At 32.5% G+C, this 13,231-nt stretch overlaps 1 protein-coding gene and 1 pseudogene across 1 annotated transcript; both read right to left on the reverse strand.

Moving 5' to 3' along the window:
• Nucleotides 1-2,986: 2,986 nt before the first annotated feature.
• LOC134279717 (uncharacterized) lies at nucleotides 2,987-5,438 on the reverse strand (annotated as a pseudogene).
• Nucleotides 5,439-8,065: 2,627 nt separating this feature from the next.
• LOC134279718 (uncharacterized) lies at nucleotides 8,066-10,629 on the reverse strand. Its single transcript, XM_062762138.1, has 4 exons — nucleotides 10,576-10,629; nucleotides 8,912-9,052; nucleotides 8,681-8,812; nucleotides 8,066-8,175 (listed from the first exon to the last, which is right to left on the reverse strand). The coding sequence occupies exons 1-4, from the start codon at nucleotides 10,627-10,629 to the stop codon at nucleotides 8,092-8,094; spliced, it is 411 nt and encodes a 136-aa protein (XP_062618122.1). The 3' UTR covers nucleotides 8,066-8,091.
• Nucleotides 10,630-13,231: the final 2,602 nt, after the last annotated feature.

Genomic DNA, 13,231 nt, shown 5'->3' on the forward strand with positions numbered 1-13,231 from the left:
AGTGGGTGACAGTGCTCACCATGGATACTTTTTCTTCAGTATTTCATCGAATTCCTCTTTAATTTCAAAAGAAATTATGGGAATTCTTTTATCATGTCGCTGAACATACATATTTGCTCTAAAATAGATTCATCTTGGGAAAATACTTGCAAATATAAATACATTTACCGTATAAGTTAATTTTTAACTTAATGTGAAAAGTTAAACATCTAAATTTTTTAATCAAATTTGTTTTCTGTTTATGATCTTAATTTAAGGACCTTCTATATACTGCAACTCAAGCAAAATATTGTTAGACATTGAAAAAATTTAATGCATGAAGGTGGAAATTTTGAGCATATCCATTTCATTTTCAGTATAGGGTACATTGCATAATCCCACAGAAAATAAAGATGATGAATGCAGATGAGTAGAAATAACTATATATTGTTAACTTATTTGAGGAAAACACTTGCATAAAATACTTTTTTAATTTATCTTGGCGTATTAAAATCTTACAAATGCTTGAATTCATTACAAATTGAATAAAGCACTGTAGATTTATTTTTTGGGGGGTTTACTTTAGATATAGGTGTATACTCTAATTGCAATACAAATACCACAGAATCAGATCTGTTAGTGAGCAGTGTAGGGAGGATTCTAAAGCAAATATTAAAATAATTAAATAAAAATTATTTTCAGTTTGTTCAAATCAAAACTATTGTTTGACACATAAAACATAAAACACATAAAATAGGCCTAAAACAAAATACAATTTGTCCAACATCGGTAACAAAGAATTTAACATTGAGGGGAAAATCTCGGAGGTTAAGATTGCAATGCTTGCTAAACAAAATTTGTCGATTTTATTGTAAACCATGACATTAATTTATCTATATTTCCGATCTGCTCTGTAGAACACTGTCCAGCGACAGTTAAACTGACCTTCAAGTCGGTTACATACGGTGAAAAATAACTCTTCCTTCCCATTTCTACTTACTAAAATTTTGTGTTTGAAACCTCAATTAAACTTATTTTTAAACTTTCGACAAACATTTCAGTAAAAATTTAAATTTGTTAAACTATTCATTCACTTTAACAAATATAAAATTTCTTTATAAAATTAAAACTTTGAATGGAATTCTAAATGAATCATTTAATCTCGCGCGTGTGCTCATGTAATAAATAAAGATTAATTAAAATACATATATTTTGTTCATCTTGAGTTATTCCGACAGCAAAAATACGAAATCAGTACAACGAGTTACGGAAAACATTCTTTTCGTAATGTGTTATATTTATGTTTTTAAAATCCTTTCAGTGTAAGTATTTATCTTTATAGAAGTTATTCTTTCTTGCAAGTATGTAAAAAAAACAATATCAGAGAGAGAGAGAGAGAGAGAGAGAGAGAGAGAGAGAGAGAGAGAGAGACTCATGCAAACCGGTCAGTGTTACATACATGTACATCAGTGAAAAAAAATATACCCGTAATTATATTAAATGCTTTGTTTTATTTTCAGAAAGCCACAATTGATAATTCTAATGATTTTTATTTTCCACAACTTTGGTTTCATATTCAGACCATTTGCACATTGTTCTCTGTACAGGCTGAACGCACGAAACCATCGTGCGTCACCTGTCAATTAAATTCGCATGACGCTATAAGTGGCCCTGGTAGTCTATTTACGCAGAAAGAATTTCTAATTGTGATTTGAAACATTTTACACCTGTTTAAAAAATATATATTTGGTCACAGCCGCAGGGCCGGGGTGCTGTTTCTTTATCATACCTTTCGAATTCTTTAGCTCTGACCACATTAAGTTTGCACATCACACTCAACTGACATCCAGCAAAATTCATCTTCCGGCCGATTTCATCACATCGCTGATTACAAACTTACGTATACTTTGTGAATCATCATTTTTAGACACAAGTTAGCATGTATCCCGTAGATTATAATTTTAAAAATTACAATAATATAACATAAATTTGCAAACTTCTGATGTTGTTAACTCGTATCACATTTTAGAAAGGAGGAGGGGGGAGGCGTTAACAAACCTTTTCTAAAATCCCTAATATTATCTATCGCAAACCGTTTCTTTCTTTTTCATTTTTTAATTTATTCGATCAGTGCTTACTATCAATTCAAGATCTATTATTGTAGTCGGCGGCGACGCACACATATTGTTCCGACGAAAATAGTTCCATCATGATAAGTAGATACAACATTAATGTTCATGATAAGAATAATGCTGTGTATGTCATACGTAAAAGAAACCAAAATTAACGTAATTTTTTTCTCCCCAAAGATCACTTTCCCCCAAAATACAAATTAAAAAAAATGTACGCTCGCTCCCTTCTCCCTCCTAAGCTTTTTTTTTGTAACATTTTTTGATAACAGAGAATATCTAGGTCATTCTTTGATTGATATCTTTTCATCGATGAATTGATTAATTTACCCTAAGTACGCGGTCACAAAATTTCCGCGGAAATTTGTACAAGCGTACTTAATATATATGTAAGGCATATAGTGACAGTCTAGGAAAACCATGTAATTTTCTATTTGTGTATTCAACAGAAAATAAGATTCCGCGGAATTTTGAACCCATGGAAAGAAGTACGTCTACAGTAGTCTGAAAATAAATTAATGGTAAAATCTGCTCTATGGAATTAATCAAATAAAATTTATGACAAAAATAATTTTGAAATATGTGGCCCCAGGGTCAGGTGTTCCCGTGGGGTGGGAAGCACAATTGGTTATAAAGTTGAAATGCATTTTCTCTTTGTTACTCTGATCTAACTATGGGTATTAAGTAACTAGAGTATGCATGCTAATTGTATAATTATGATAAGCAATGGTGCCTCTTTAATTTTATTATAAACTAGTTATTAGCTTTATAATACATGTAATAAAACAAACAGAAAAGAAAATATGAAATCAGAAGAGGATGTGTAAATGATACATGTAATCTCTATCACGTGAACTCCTACAAATATCATCTGACATTTAATTAATAAAGGGAATCCATTGGCAAACTCTCTGTATTCTTATTTCTGTAGCTGTTTGTATTTCGCTCTGCGGTTCTTGTCTGAGAGATTGTTGGTAGGAGTATAGAGCAGCCTGGAGGTTCCCTGTCACCTGTTGACAGATCCCCAGAATCTGCCACGATATGTCTCTAAGAAGTAAATGTATAAACAGTCCCTGATCATTACGAACTAGGGTTTGTAGATCATCTAGAGCTGTTTGTGCTCGCAATGTGTCTACATGTCTGTAGCACAAAATCTCTAGCATGTATAACAATACCAACTTCTTTTCTGTATAGCACTCTGTTGTTCAGGTATCAGTTCACTGATGTAATGGATTTCATTGTTAAGTGTGATATTTTTTGCTACAGCCTGTCTCATCTTTGTAGACCAGGACTGCCCCCCTACAGCCTCAGTATACATCTCTGGATCTACATTTGACCCATGCATCACATATGGCTGTGCTAACTTGACCTTGGACATCTCTATAATAGATAAAGCTTCCATGTATCTAAGTGTCTTGTAATAATACATGGCTATGTACATCATGTCTGTGATACAACTAAATTTGGCTGCTAATTTCAGCATGTAACAGGACATTTTGTCAGCTCTATACCTCAGTTTGTTGTCAGATATGTACGTTTCCATGTGTAACATAAAAGCAGTGTTCTGAAGGACACAAGCAGTAAGTTTCTGTAGCATAATGACTTGATACCGTGTCAGGAGGGCTGAACCTATCATCTGTTCTATTGTATGTAGACTTCTCCTTTGTGTGTCCATTTTTTTTGGTTCTATGTTATAATGTTGTATTTCAGCAAATAGATTTATATCAAACCAAACCTCAGAAATCAAAGTATGATCATCTGTACAGATGGAGTTTCTGGGGTTATGTAGGACATCTATGATACAAGATCTAATGGAGGGGCTATGTAGCAGGAATGCTAAACCCTTCTCATACAACTCTGACAGTCTTATAAATAATTGATGTTGTTTGACGCCATGAATTTTACCTAGAAACATGTTGTTGCCTGGAATGAAAAAGTTAGGACAAACCCCTTCATACACCCATTTGAGGATGAGTTTGAAACAGACCCAAAAACCCCCCAGGAGATTTTGTGGACACCACTGAGGTATTGTATTTTGTTGAATCACCCAGAAAAGTACTGTCTTCATATGATAGGAACACAGTAATTTATCATCCTCACCTTCTCCATTAATAGCTATTTCTGTTAAGATCAATTTAAGTAAGCCGTAGGTTAAGAATTGACAGTGATTCATTGCAAACACAAGTTTTTGTTCTGCTTTGGAGAAAGAAATTCTCCATTCATGATCTTCATGATTTCCTAGCTTATGTCCAATTGCTACAAAGTGACATCCATTTTTCACTATATCATCAACAACATGAGGCTGGGGCCATGAGTGACATCTGTCAATCCATGGGAAGGCAGAGGGAGGCCAAAAGTCACTGACAAAACAGTGGGCAAGATCAAATTCTAGTGTTGCATATGTTCCACTGACACAGGGTCCATGTGGAGAGAGGCTATAAGGTAGTAATGACTGAGATAATAAAGCGATCTGTCTGCATTTAGAACTAGATATATAATATCTGTTATTCATTCTAACACAAGCTTCGCGGATGTGTCTGTTCATGCTTGGTGACAGTAAATATAACAAAGTGAATCCTGGTGGACTATCAGAACAGTCACAGGGGATCAGTGTTTGTCTGTGTGTGTTGTAATACTGAGACTGAGATAAGTCCGAGATCACGCGATGATCATTTTGCCAGAACATTATGTCTATATCTGATCCTTTCAGTCTGAGTCCTTCTCTGCGACTTCCACTCACCATCTGTCTGTCCTCATCACGTGTTGCCACCATCTCCCAGATGTCCATCACATCTCTCCTCATGGCCACCACTTGTGAGGTCCCGACTTCACGACACAGTCCCACAAACATCGACTCTGACATGTGTTGTATTGCTTTAGTACTGAGAATGATTAAAGTGAAATTTATATTCTTGTATAATTATATTAATAATTATAATTAATAATTCACTTCTGTAAATCTATTATATAATTTTCATAATTGATAAGCTTAATAAATTATTATGTTTTATTAAAAAGAAATGTTGACAGTGTATCGGTATATTTTCTCTTAATTAAATATTTTTTTTATATTCTTTTATATACATACGTGTAAATCATAAAATAAAAAAAAAATTCCTTAACTGAATCAGTTATTTTTCAACAAAGTTAACTAAATCATTTATTTTTTTTTATATAGTGAAGTTTATAACTGAAAAAGTCAGTGGTGTAAAAAGATAAACCAATTTAACTATCAACAAATTACATTTATTACACTGATTCAGATGAATGAGGAATTGTTTTTAGTCTTGTCATTAAAACTTACGTTTGTGAGCTTCTAATGCAGTCCATTGTCGGTGGCGTATATTCCTTTCTGCTTATAATGTGTATGCTAGTGTGAAGTCACAGATTTAACCTCAGGTGCAAAGACTGTGGGTAGATAAGGAGCTTCCTCTCGATAAGTATTGGGGGTCAAGCTCAGACATCTACAATTCTAATTTGACAAGTGAATATAATATTTCAGACACATCTCAGTTATATCATGATGTGTAACTCTGCTTAGGAAATATGGAAACTTTCTTACTGAATCAAATTCGGTCAAAATGTTGAATTTCCTACTTACCCAATATAACTCAAGTTATCAATTTCGTTTCCTGCAGGTTTTATGGACTCCTGTTGCTTTCAATGAAATTTTCTGATACAGACTTGAAATATAAATAACACTTAAATTTTGGCTTAAAATATTTCCAGCCAGGGTATTAGTTTTGTCCTTAGATATAAAAACAGCGTATTATTCTGATCATTGGAATTTGGGGTTTTCAAGAAAAAATCCGTTATTTAGACTAACTCAGACAACTATAAAAAAAAATTCATTGTTCTTTTGAGTTAGTATTAATACACTGAACGTCTCAGGAAGCTGAATCATGATTTCAAAACTACATGTATATGTATAGAGTATGTAAACAATATTTAATTTCACCAAACGGAATCTACAAATGATAAAATGCTATATACAATATCACAGTCAAAAAGTTTAACCCATAAATAAAGGCATGAAGAAAGGACATCTGAATTATATTTATCAGGAAGAATATGTAGACATATTTACAACAACTCCTATGGTTCCATAATGGCATATAGTAAACATAGGAACATATAGATGAACTAGTTATTAGTTCAAAACTCAAATTAAATGAATTGCAGTGAAATTAAATGACGTGTTCACTAGATGGGCCCCTCGCCGTTGTTTTATGAAGACCTTATTCTCTGAAATCACATCTGGGCACCATTTTGTTTCCAACAAATGCTTGAAAATCACAGTAGAACAATGTCGACCGTTCTGATAAAAACTGATTTTGATGAAATTGTATTTTATAAAACTTGGTTAACAATAAAAAAATATTTTTGAAGCATCTTATTAAATAAATCTTTTCAGTAAGCACGATTTAATTGGGCTGGTCGCGTTAGGGGAAAACAAAGGTATTTTTTTTATTTTGGCCTTAGCATTATTGGTAATAATTGTACCAAGGAATGTTATTAATAAGCAGTTTTTGTTTACCATGAGGAAAGACCAATTACCGCCCGAAGGTAATTTTCTTGGACATGAAAACGTTGATATGCCAATAAACATTTAAAAAATGGAGAACATTTTGAATAAAGAAAGGAGAGTTTAGCTATCCCCACATTCGCAAGATCTCATTCATTTTTTTTAATTCTAAAACGCTATAAAATAATTAAAAGGAGGCTTATTCATTAATTTGTCTTAGGAAGTGCTATTCCTCGGTACATGTTTGGGGATCCTTAAAAATGAGTATACCGAGGTTATGCTTCAAAAACTTAACACATATGTAAAGATTAACAAGGAATGCTTTGAGTATATTATAAAACTGCTTTGTATGATTTTCTTATTTTTGATGACCCTTTACACTACTGTTGAGTTTTACGCGCATATAGATAAATAACAGTACATTTTTAATAATATATTTGAAATATATAGAGGTAATGATCATTATTCAAGATCAATAGCTTTTAAAAGAATACAAAATATGAGCAGACCAAACACATAGTCCAAAGCATCAAAGGTAGGATCAGGTGCCATGGAGGAGTGAGCATCCCCAATCTGTCACACCCGCCATGTGCTCCTCACTAGTTTTGATATTTTTCAATTTGTCATGTTGTATGTCTCTGATATAATCAATGAAGTTTTTAAAAGTAAACACATGTTACTTTGAGACACGTTAGATTGAGAAGAATAGCAGCATTTATAAATCTGATAAAATCGGCGATTGGGCAAGCTTATGATACGAGTAATGTTTTCTTGCATCTTCCCCGGCTTCGCCAGCTTCACTAGAAATAATGTTGATAGGTCCCGCATTAGATGCCGTATTTTGCTCTCTTTTTTTTACGGTACTTTTTTCTGCAGAAAAAAAAGAAAATCAGTAGAGAAAACCTTTACAATAAAGTTTTCAAATACTTTTAACAGATATTTTTATAATGAACTGAAATCAAACATTTCTATTTACTTTATTTTGACAGTATTTTTAAAAAAAATTGAATACTGTCAAAATTTATATAAAAAATGCTTTATCTATATCGCCAGAAATAGAATAAAATGGATCAGATCGTAAAATACTTAAAAATTTTATTATAAGATATATAAAACGATAAACCTACTTAATCATATATATGTAGAATATTAATCCCGAGATCGTTCCTATGCTTAGGCACAGGCCTGCAAGAACACCATTAAATCTGGAGTGCCATACTTCTGTTTCTACAACTGCACAAAACCATTACATATTACATCACATTACTATGCAATTACAATATGTTTTTTTAAAACTTCAACTATAAACTGCGCAATGTACAAAGCTTTTACAAAATATTTCCATGATGTGTTCATAAAAAATCGTTTAGTATCGTTTTATAGCTAGGATAAGATACGTACTTTGCAAACACTCTGCATTCCGCCACCCTCCTATACATCTGTCTTTACAATTTCCGGTCACGTGATGGTAGTCACGTGATGTCTTGCAGAAGAGGCTGCACTCTTTTTTACAATTATTGCCATAAAATCCAGCATTACATACTAAAACAAAGCTTGTGTCAGAAAGATAAATTTGAAAAAGTTAAAAGTTATAAGAATAAACCGTACGTCGGGAAAATGAATTAAAATAACTTAAATAAAAAAGAGAAAGAAACGTATTAGACATGAATTAATAAGATATTGATTACAAACTGCTGAGTTTATCGTATGTTCATGTGGGGACTTTCTTACTTGAACATAACCGAGACTTACGTTTTTCATACTAATTGGTAGTCCATTATTTTTTCACTGAATTGAGGACGGATTTTGTTCCGTTATTACCCGATCATGACAAGGAGCACAAGGCAGGTGTGTCCGGTCAGCATGGAATGCTCACTCCTCCATGGCACCTGATCCCTCCTCTGATGTTTTGGAGGCCCTTGTTCGCTCTACTCCTATTTCGTAATTGTTTTAGGGACTTTAATGATCTTAAATACTGTTCGTTATCTCCATATGTTTCTGCACAGAACACAGATATATTGTACATTTGGTATAACGGATAAGTTACCTTCGTTGCAGAGAGGTCCCTGATAACCCTCGGTACATCCCTGTAGACAGAATCCATCCACAGGATCACAGGCAGAATTCCGACAAAATTTACACACTTTGGAACACTTCTCACCGTACTTCCTTTTGCAAACTATGGAATGGAAAAAGTTATAAATTGTATAAATAAGAAGTAAAAAGAACCCCACACCAATGTACCATTTCCAAGTAAAATCTGTTTCAAAACTGTTACCCCTCTCACATTGTGGCCCCTCCCAGCCGGGCTGGCACCCCCCTTCACACGCCCCCGTTCTTGCATAACATTATCCTGGTTTTCCACAATTCTGAGAGCAATTCCCTTTACAGTTTCTATCAAATGTGCCCGGTAAACATTCTTTAAAATAATTGAAGGAATAAGCAGGATCTTGTAATTGATTTTTTCATAAAAATATTCTGAAGTTTTGTAAATTGACATTAAAAATCAATTTCTTTACATCGTTTTTGGTTCATGTTTGTCTACCTTTCAATTAAAGAAATGTCTTCCATTGTTTTCATTTAGTTGTACAACATGAAAATAAAATTGCTGCTATAATTGATTTTATCAAATCAAAATTACATATGGTGTCTGTTTTATATTTCGTCAAAGAAATTATCCTTATCTACAAGTTAAGCATAAGATTTTTTCTGTAATACGCTGTATATAATTTAAAATTCTTCGTGACGTACTCGTTTTACAAATCTGCCCTCTAAAGCCAGCCGCCCACCCCTCCATACAGGAACCACTCAGGTGGTGGCATTGTCTGTCACCACCAAATCAGGCTCCACATGTTAGGCCGCAGTCCTGACCATATTGTCCTCCATTACACTCTAATATTAATATCAAAAAGTTTAAACTTTATTGCTCCTGAAAATGCACGATTCACTACATAAATCAACCATGAAATATTCAAACATATCCTCCTTAGAATACAAGAGGCCAGCGGGTCACAGTGCTCACCATGGATACTTTTTCTTCAGTATTTCATCGAATTCCTCTTTAATTTCAAAAGAAATTATGGGAATTCTTTTGTCATGTCGCTGAACATACATATTTGCTCTAAAATAGATTCATCTTGGGAAAATACTTGCAAATATAAAAACATTTACCGTATAAGTTAATTTTTAACTTTATGTGAAAAGTTAAACATCTAAATTTTTTAATCAAATTTGTTTTCTGTTTATGATCTTAATTTAAGGACCCTCTATATACTGGAACTCAAGCAAAATATTGTTAGACATTGAAAAAATTTAATGCATGAAGGTGGAAATTTTGAGCATATCCATTTCATTTTCAGTATAGGATACCTTGCATAATCCCACAGGAAAATAAAGATGATGAATACAAATGAGTAGAAATAACTATATATTGTTAACTTATTTGAGAAAAACACTTGCATAAAATACTTTTTTAATTTATCTTGGCCTATTTAAATCTTACAAATGCTTGAATTCATTACAAATTGAATAAAGCACTGTAGATTTATTTTTGGGGGTTTACTTTAGATATAGGTGTATACTCTAATTGCAATACAAATACTGCAGAATCAGATCTGTTAGTGAGCAGTGTAGGGAGGATTCTAAAGCAAATATTAAAACAATTAAATAAAAATTATTTTCAGTTTGTTCAAATCAAAGCTATTGTTTGAGGAAGTGGTGTGGTGAATAAAATGCAACAAAACACATAAAATAGGCCTAAAACAAAATACAATTTGTCCAACATCGGTAACAAAGAATTTAACATTGAGGGGAAAATCTCGGAGGTTAAGATTGCAATGCTTGCTAAACAAAATTTGTCAATTTTATTGTAAACTATGACATTAATTTATCTATATTTCCGATCTGCTCTGTAGAACACTGTCCAGCGACAGTTAAACTGACCTTCAAGTCGGTTGCATACGGATCAAGCGGTGAAAAATAACTCTTCCTTCCCATTTCTACTTACTAAAATTTTGTGTTTGAAACCTAAATTAAACTTATTTTTAAACTTTCGACAAACATTTCAGTAAAATTTTATATTTGTTAAACTATTCGTTCACTTTAACAAATATAAAATTTCTTTATAGAATTAAAACTTTGAATAGAACTCTAAATGAATCATTTAATCTCGCGCGTGTGCTCATGTAATAAATAAAGATTAATTAAAATACATATATTTTGTTCATCTTGAGTTATTCTGGATTAAGATCCGAGAATCGACAGCAAAAATACGAAATCAGTACAACGAGTTACGGAAAACATTCTTTTCGTAATGTGTTATATTTATAATTTTAAAATCCTTTCAGTGTAAGAATTTATTTTTATAGAAGTTATTCTTTCTTGCAAAGTGTGTAAAAAAAAACAATATCAGAGAGAGAGAGACTCATGCAACCCGGTCAGTGTTACATACATGTACATGTACATCTGTGAAAAAAATTAGTTATATTGAACCCTTTGTTTTTATTTTCAGAAAGCCACAATTGATAATTCTAATGATTTTTATTTTCCACAACTTTGGTTTCATATTCAGCCAATTTGCACATTGTTCTGAAACCGTCGTGCGTCACCTGTCAATCAAATTCGCATGACGCTATAGGTGGCCCGGAAAGTCTGTTTACGGAGAAAGAATTTCTAAGTGTGATTTGAAACATTCGGTTTTACACCTGTTTAAGAGTATATATTGGGTCACAGCCGCAGGGCCTGGGCGCTGTTTCTTTATCATACCCTTCGAATTCTTTAGCTCTGACCACATCAAGTTGGTACATCACACTCAACTGACATCCAAAATTCATCTTCCGGTGTAAAGACGAATAATGACCCCCATCGAATAATGACCGGGGGGTCATTTTTCAACGACAAAAAATGACCCCCACCCGTAGAAAAAAAATCATTTTTTGTAGAAAAAGAGTCCTAGGGGGTCATTAATTTATATGTAGTCCTATAGAATAATGACCCCCATTGAAAAATGACCCCCATTAAAGTGATACAAAATATACACTCTGATATCTTTTTTACAGCGAAACTAATTTTTAAATTTTCTGTAACCAGAAAAATACAAAAAGTCGTATGAAATAATTAAGAGATTCACGTAGTCTTTCAATGCTAAAATTGTGTTTGAAAAGAGATTCTTTAATTGTCAAGTAAATGAAATTTCTTTTTAATATTCCTCCTTATAATGTTTGCTTAAAGAATGATATTCCACTTGTTTTTAGAAATCAAACCATGCAAAAATCAGGTTTAAATACTCTTAATAGGAAAAATTAAATTTTCCGTCATTTTAACTTTTAGCATGTTTAAGTTTGGCAAATCCTATTTGACAATGAAAGAGGAGGGAATTTTTATCCCCCCCCCAAAAAAAAGAACATAACGTTAAATCAAAACAAACAAAAAAATAATCAATGAAAAGCAAAAATATAAATAAAACTCTATACCATTCAATAATACTGAAAGAGGCTCTAGATAAAATATTGAAATGAAGTTAAGCTTTCAAACAAGTACTATCATAATTTACTTCACCATGATTGAAGCATACTTTAAATGTTGGTGGGGGTATACTTGAAAGTATTGCCGCAAAGTAACAGTTGAAAATTAGCAGAATAGTAGATTATTTTAAGCTTATTTTAAGTACCTCCTTATAGAAAAATAAAGGTAGGATTTTTTTTTTGCTTTTGTTCAATATCGACTTCCTCCTAAATAAGAAAGGGGATGGGGTAAGTATAAGACCTAAAAATATGCTCTGTAAAGCTATGGGCTAGTGTTAAATACACAGCATTCCACTAATGCAAAAAATATACATGTAGACATAAACTTTTGATTTAGCACACAGTATTCATTACATTTCTTTTAACGTAGAACATACTTCGTATGACATCATAACTGGTAAATGTGTTAAACCTGTGCTAACCCATTAAGACGTCATAATTAATTCAATGCCACTTTTTCCCGTACTTGACAGCTTCAATAGAAATGGTAGAAAATACTGCATTTTGAAATTCACAGAATTCAATCATGCCAACATAATCTTAATTAGATTTAAATATATTTGGTTTATAATGCTTAATGGCAATATATTTCTGGAATAAGAGAAAATATGTGGGCACCTTTTTTTTACTAGATCTAGATCTGAAGTTGACAAACCCAAGACTATCTAGTGTAATGAAATTACAATGTACATACAACTTTCGAAATAATTTGAATGGTATGTAACCATTTTGAAGGAATGCATAAATCGTAAGAAATCTTTAGTTGCCAGCTATATAGTGTAATGTCTTGATGAAACCCTAACCCTGAAAGTCAAAGATGTACGTGTTGTAGATCGTTTGATCGTGTGTACTCTTTTGTGATATCTATAATGAAATGATGTGCATTCCTTTTAACAATTATTTGTTACCTATTCATATTCTTGGTGTTTAATTTCAATTTTTCTATTTAATATGATCTTTTTAAAGTAAAGGTACAATTTCTGATAAATATTTAATCTGAAAGTAACCCCAATCAGTCATTTAATTATTAAATCCCGTGTCAGTGCAAAAAGGTCAAGAATATTAGTATCGGTAAA

The sequence above is a fragment of the Saccostrea cucullata genome, unplaced genomic scaffold, assembly GCF_032062105.1.
Source record: "Saccostrea cucullata isolate Sc308-1 unplaced genomic scaffold, CSIRO_AGI_Scuc_v1 ctg6756, whole genome shotgun sequence".
NCBI lineage: Eukaryota > Metazoa > Mollusca > Bivalvia > Ostreida > Ostreidae > Saccostrea > Saccostrea cuccullata.

Coding starts and splice junctions, on each gene's coding strand:
- LOC134279718 (XM_062762138.1), bottom strand. CDS start 10,629: ATGGGAAGGAAGAGTTATTTTTCACCGCTTGATCCGTATGCAACCGAC. Junction 8,813..8,911: donor GGGGCCACAATGTGAGAGGG/GTAACAGTTTTG, acceptor TCCATTCCATAG/TTTGCAAAAGGAAGTACGGT. Junction 8,176..8,680: donor GGGACCTCTCTGCAACGAAG/GTAACTTATCCG, acceptor GCTTTGTTTTAG/TATGTAATGCTGGATTTTAT.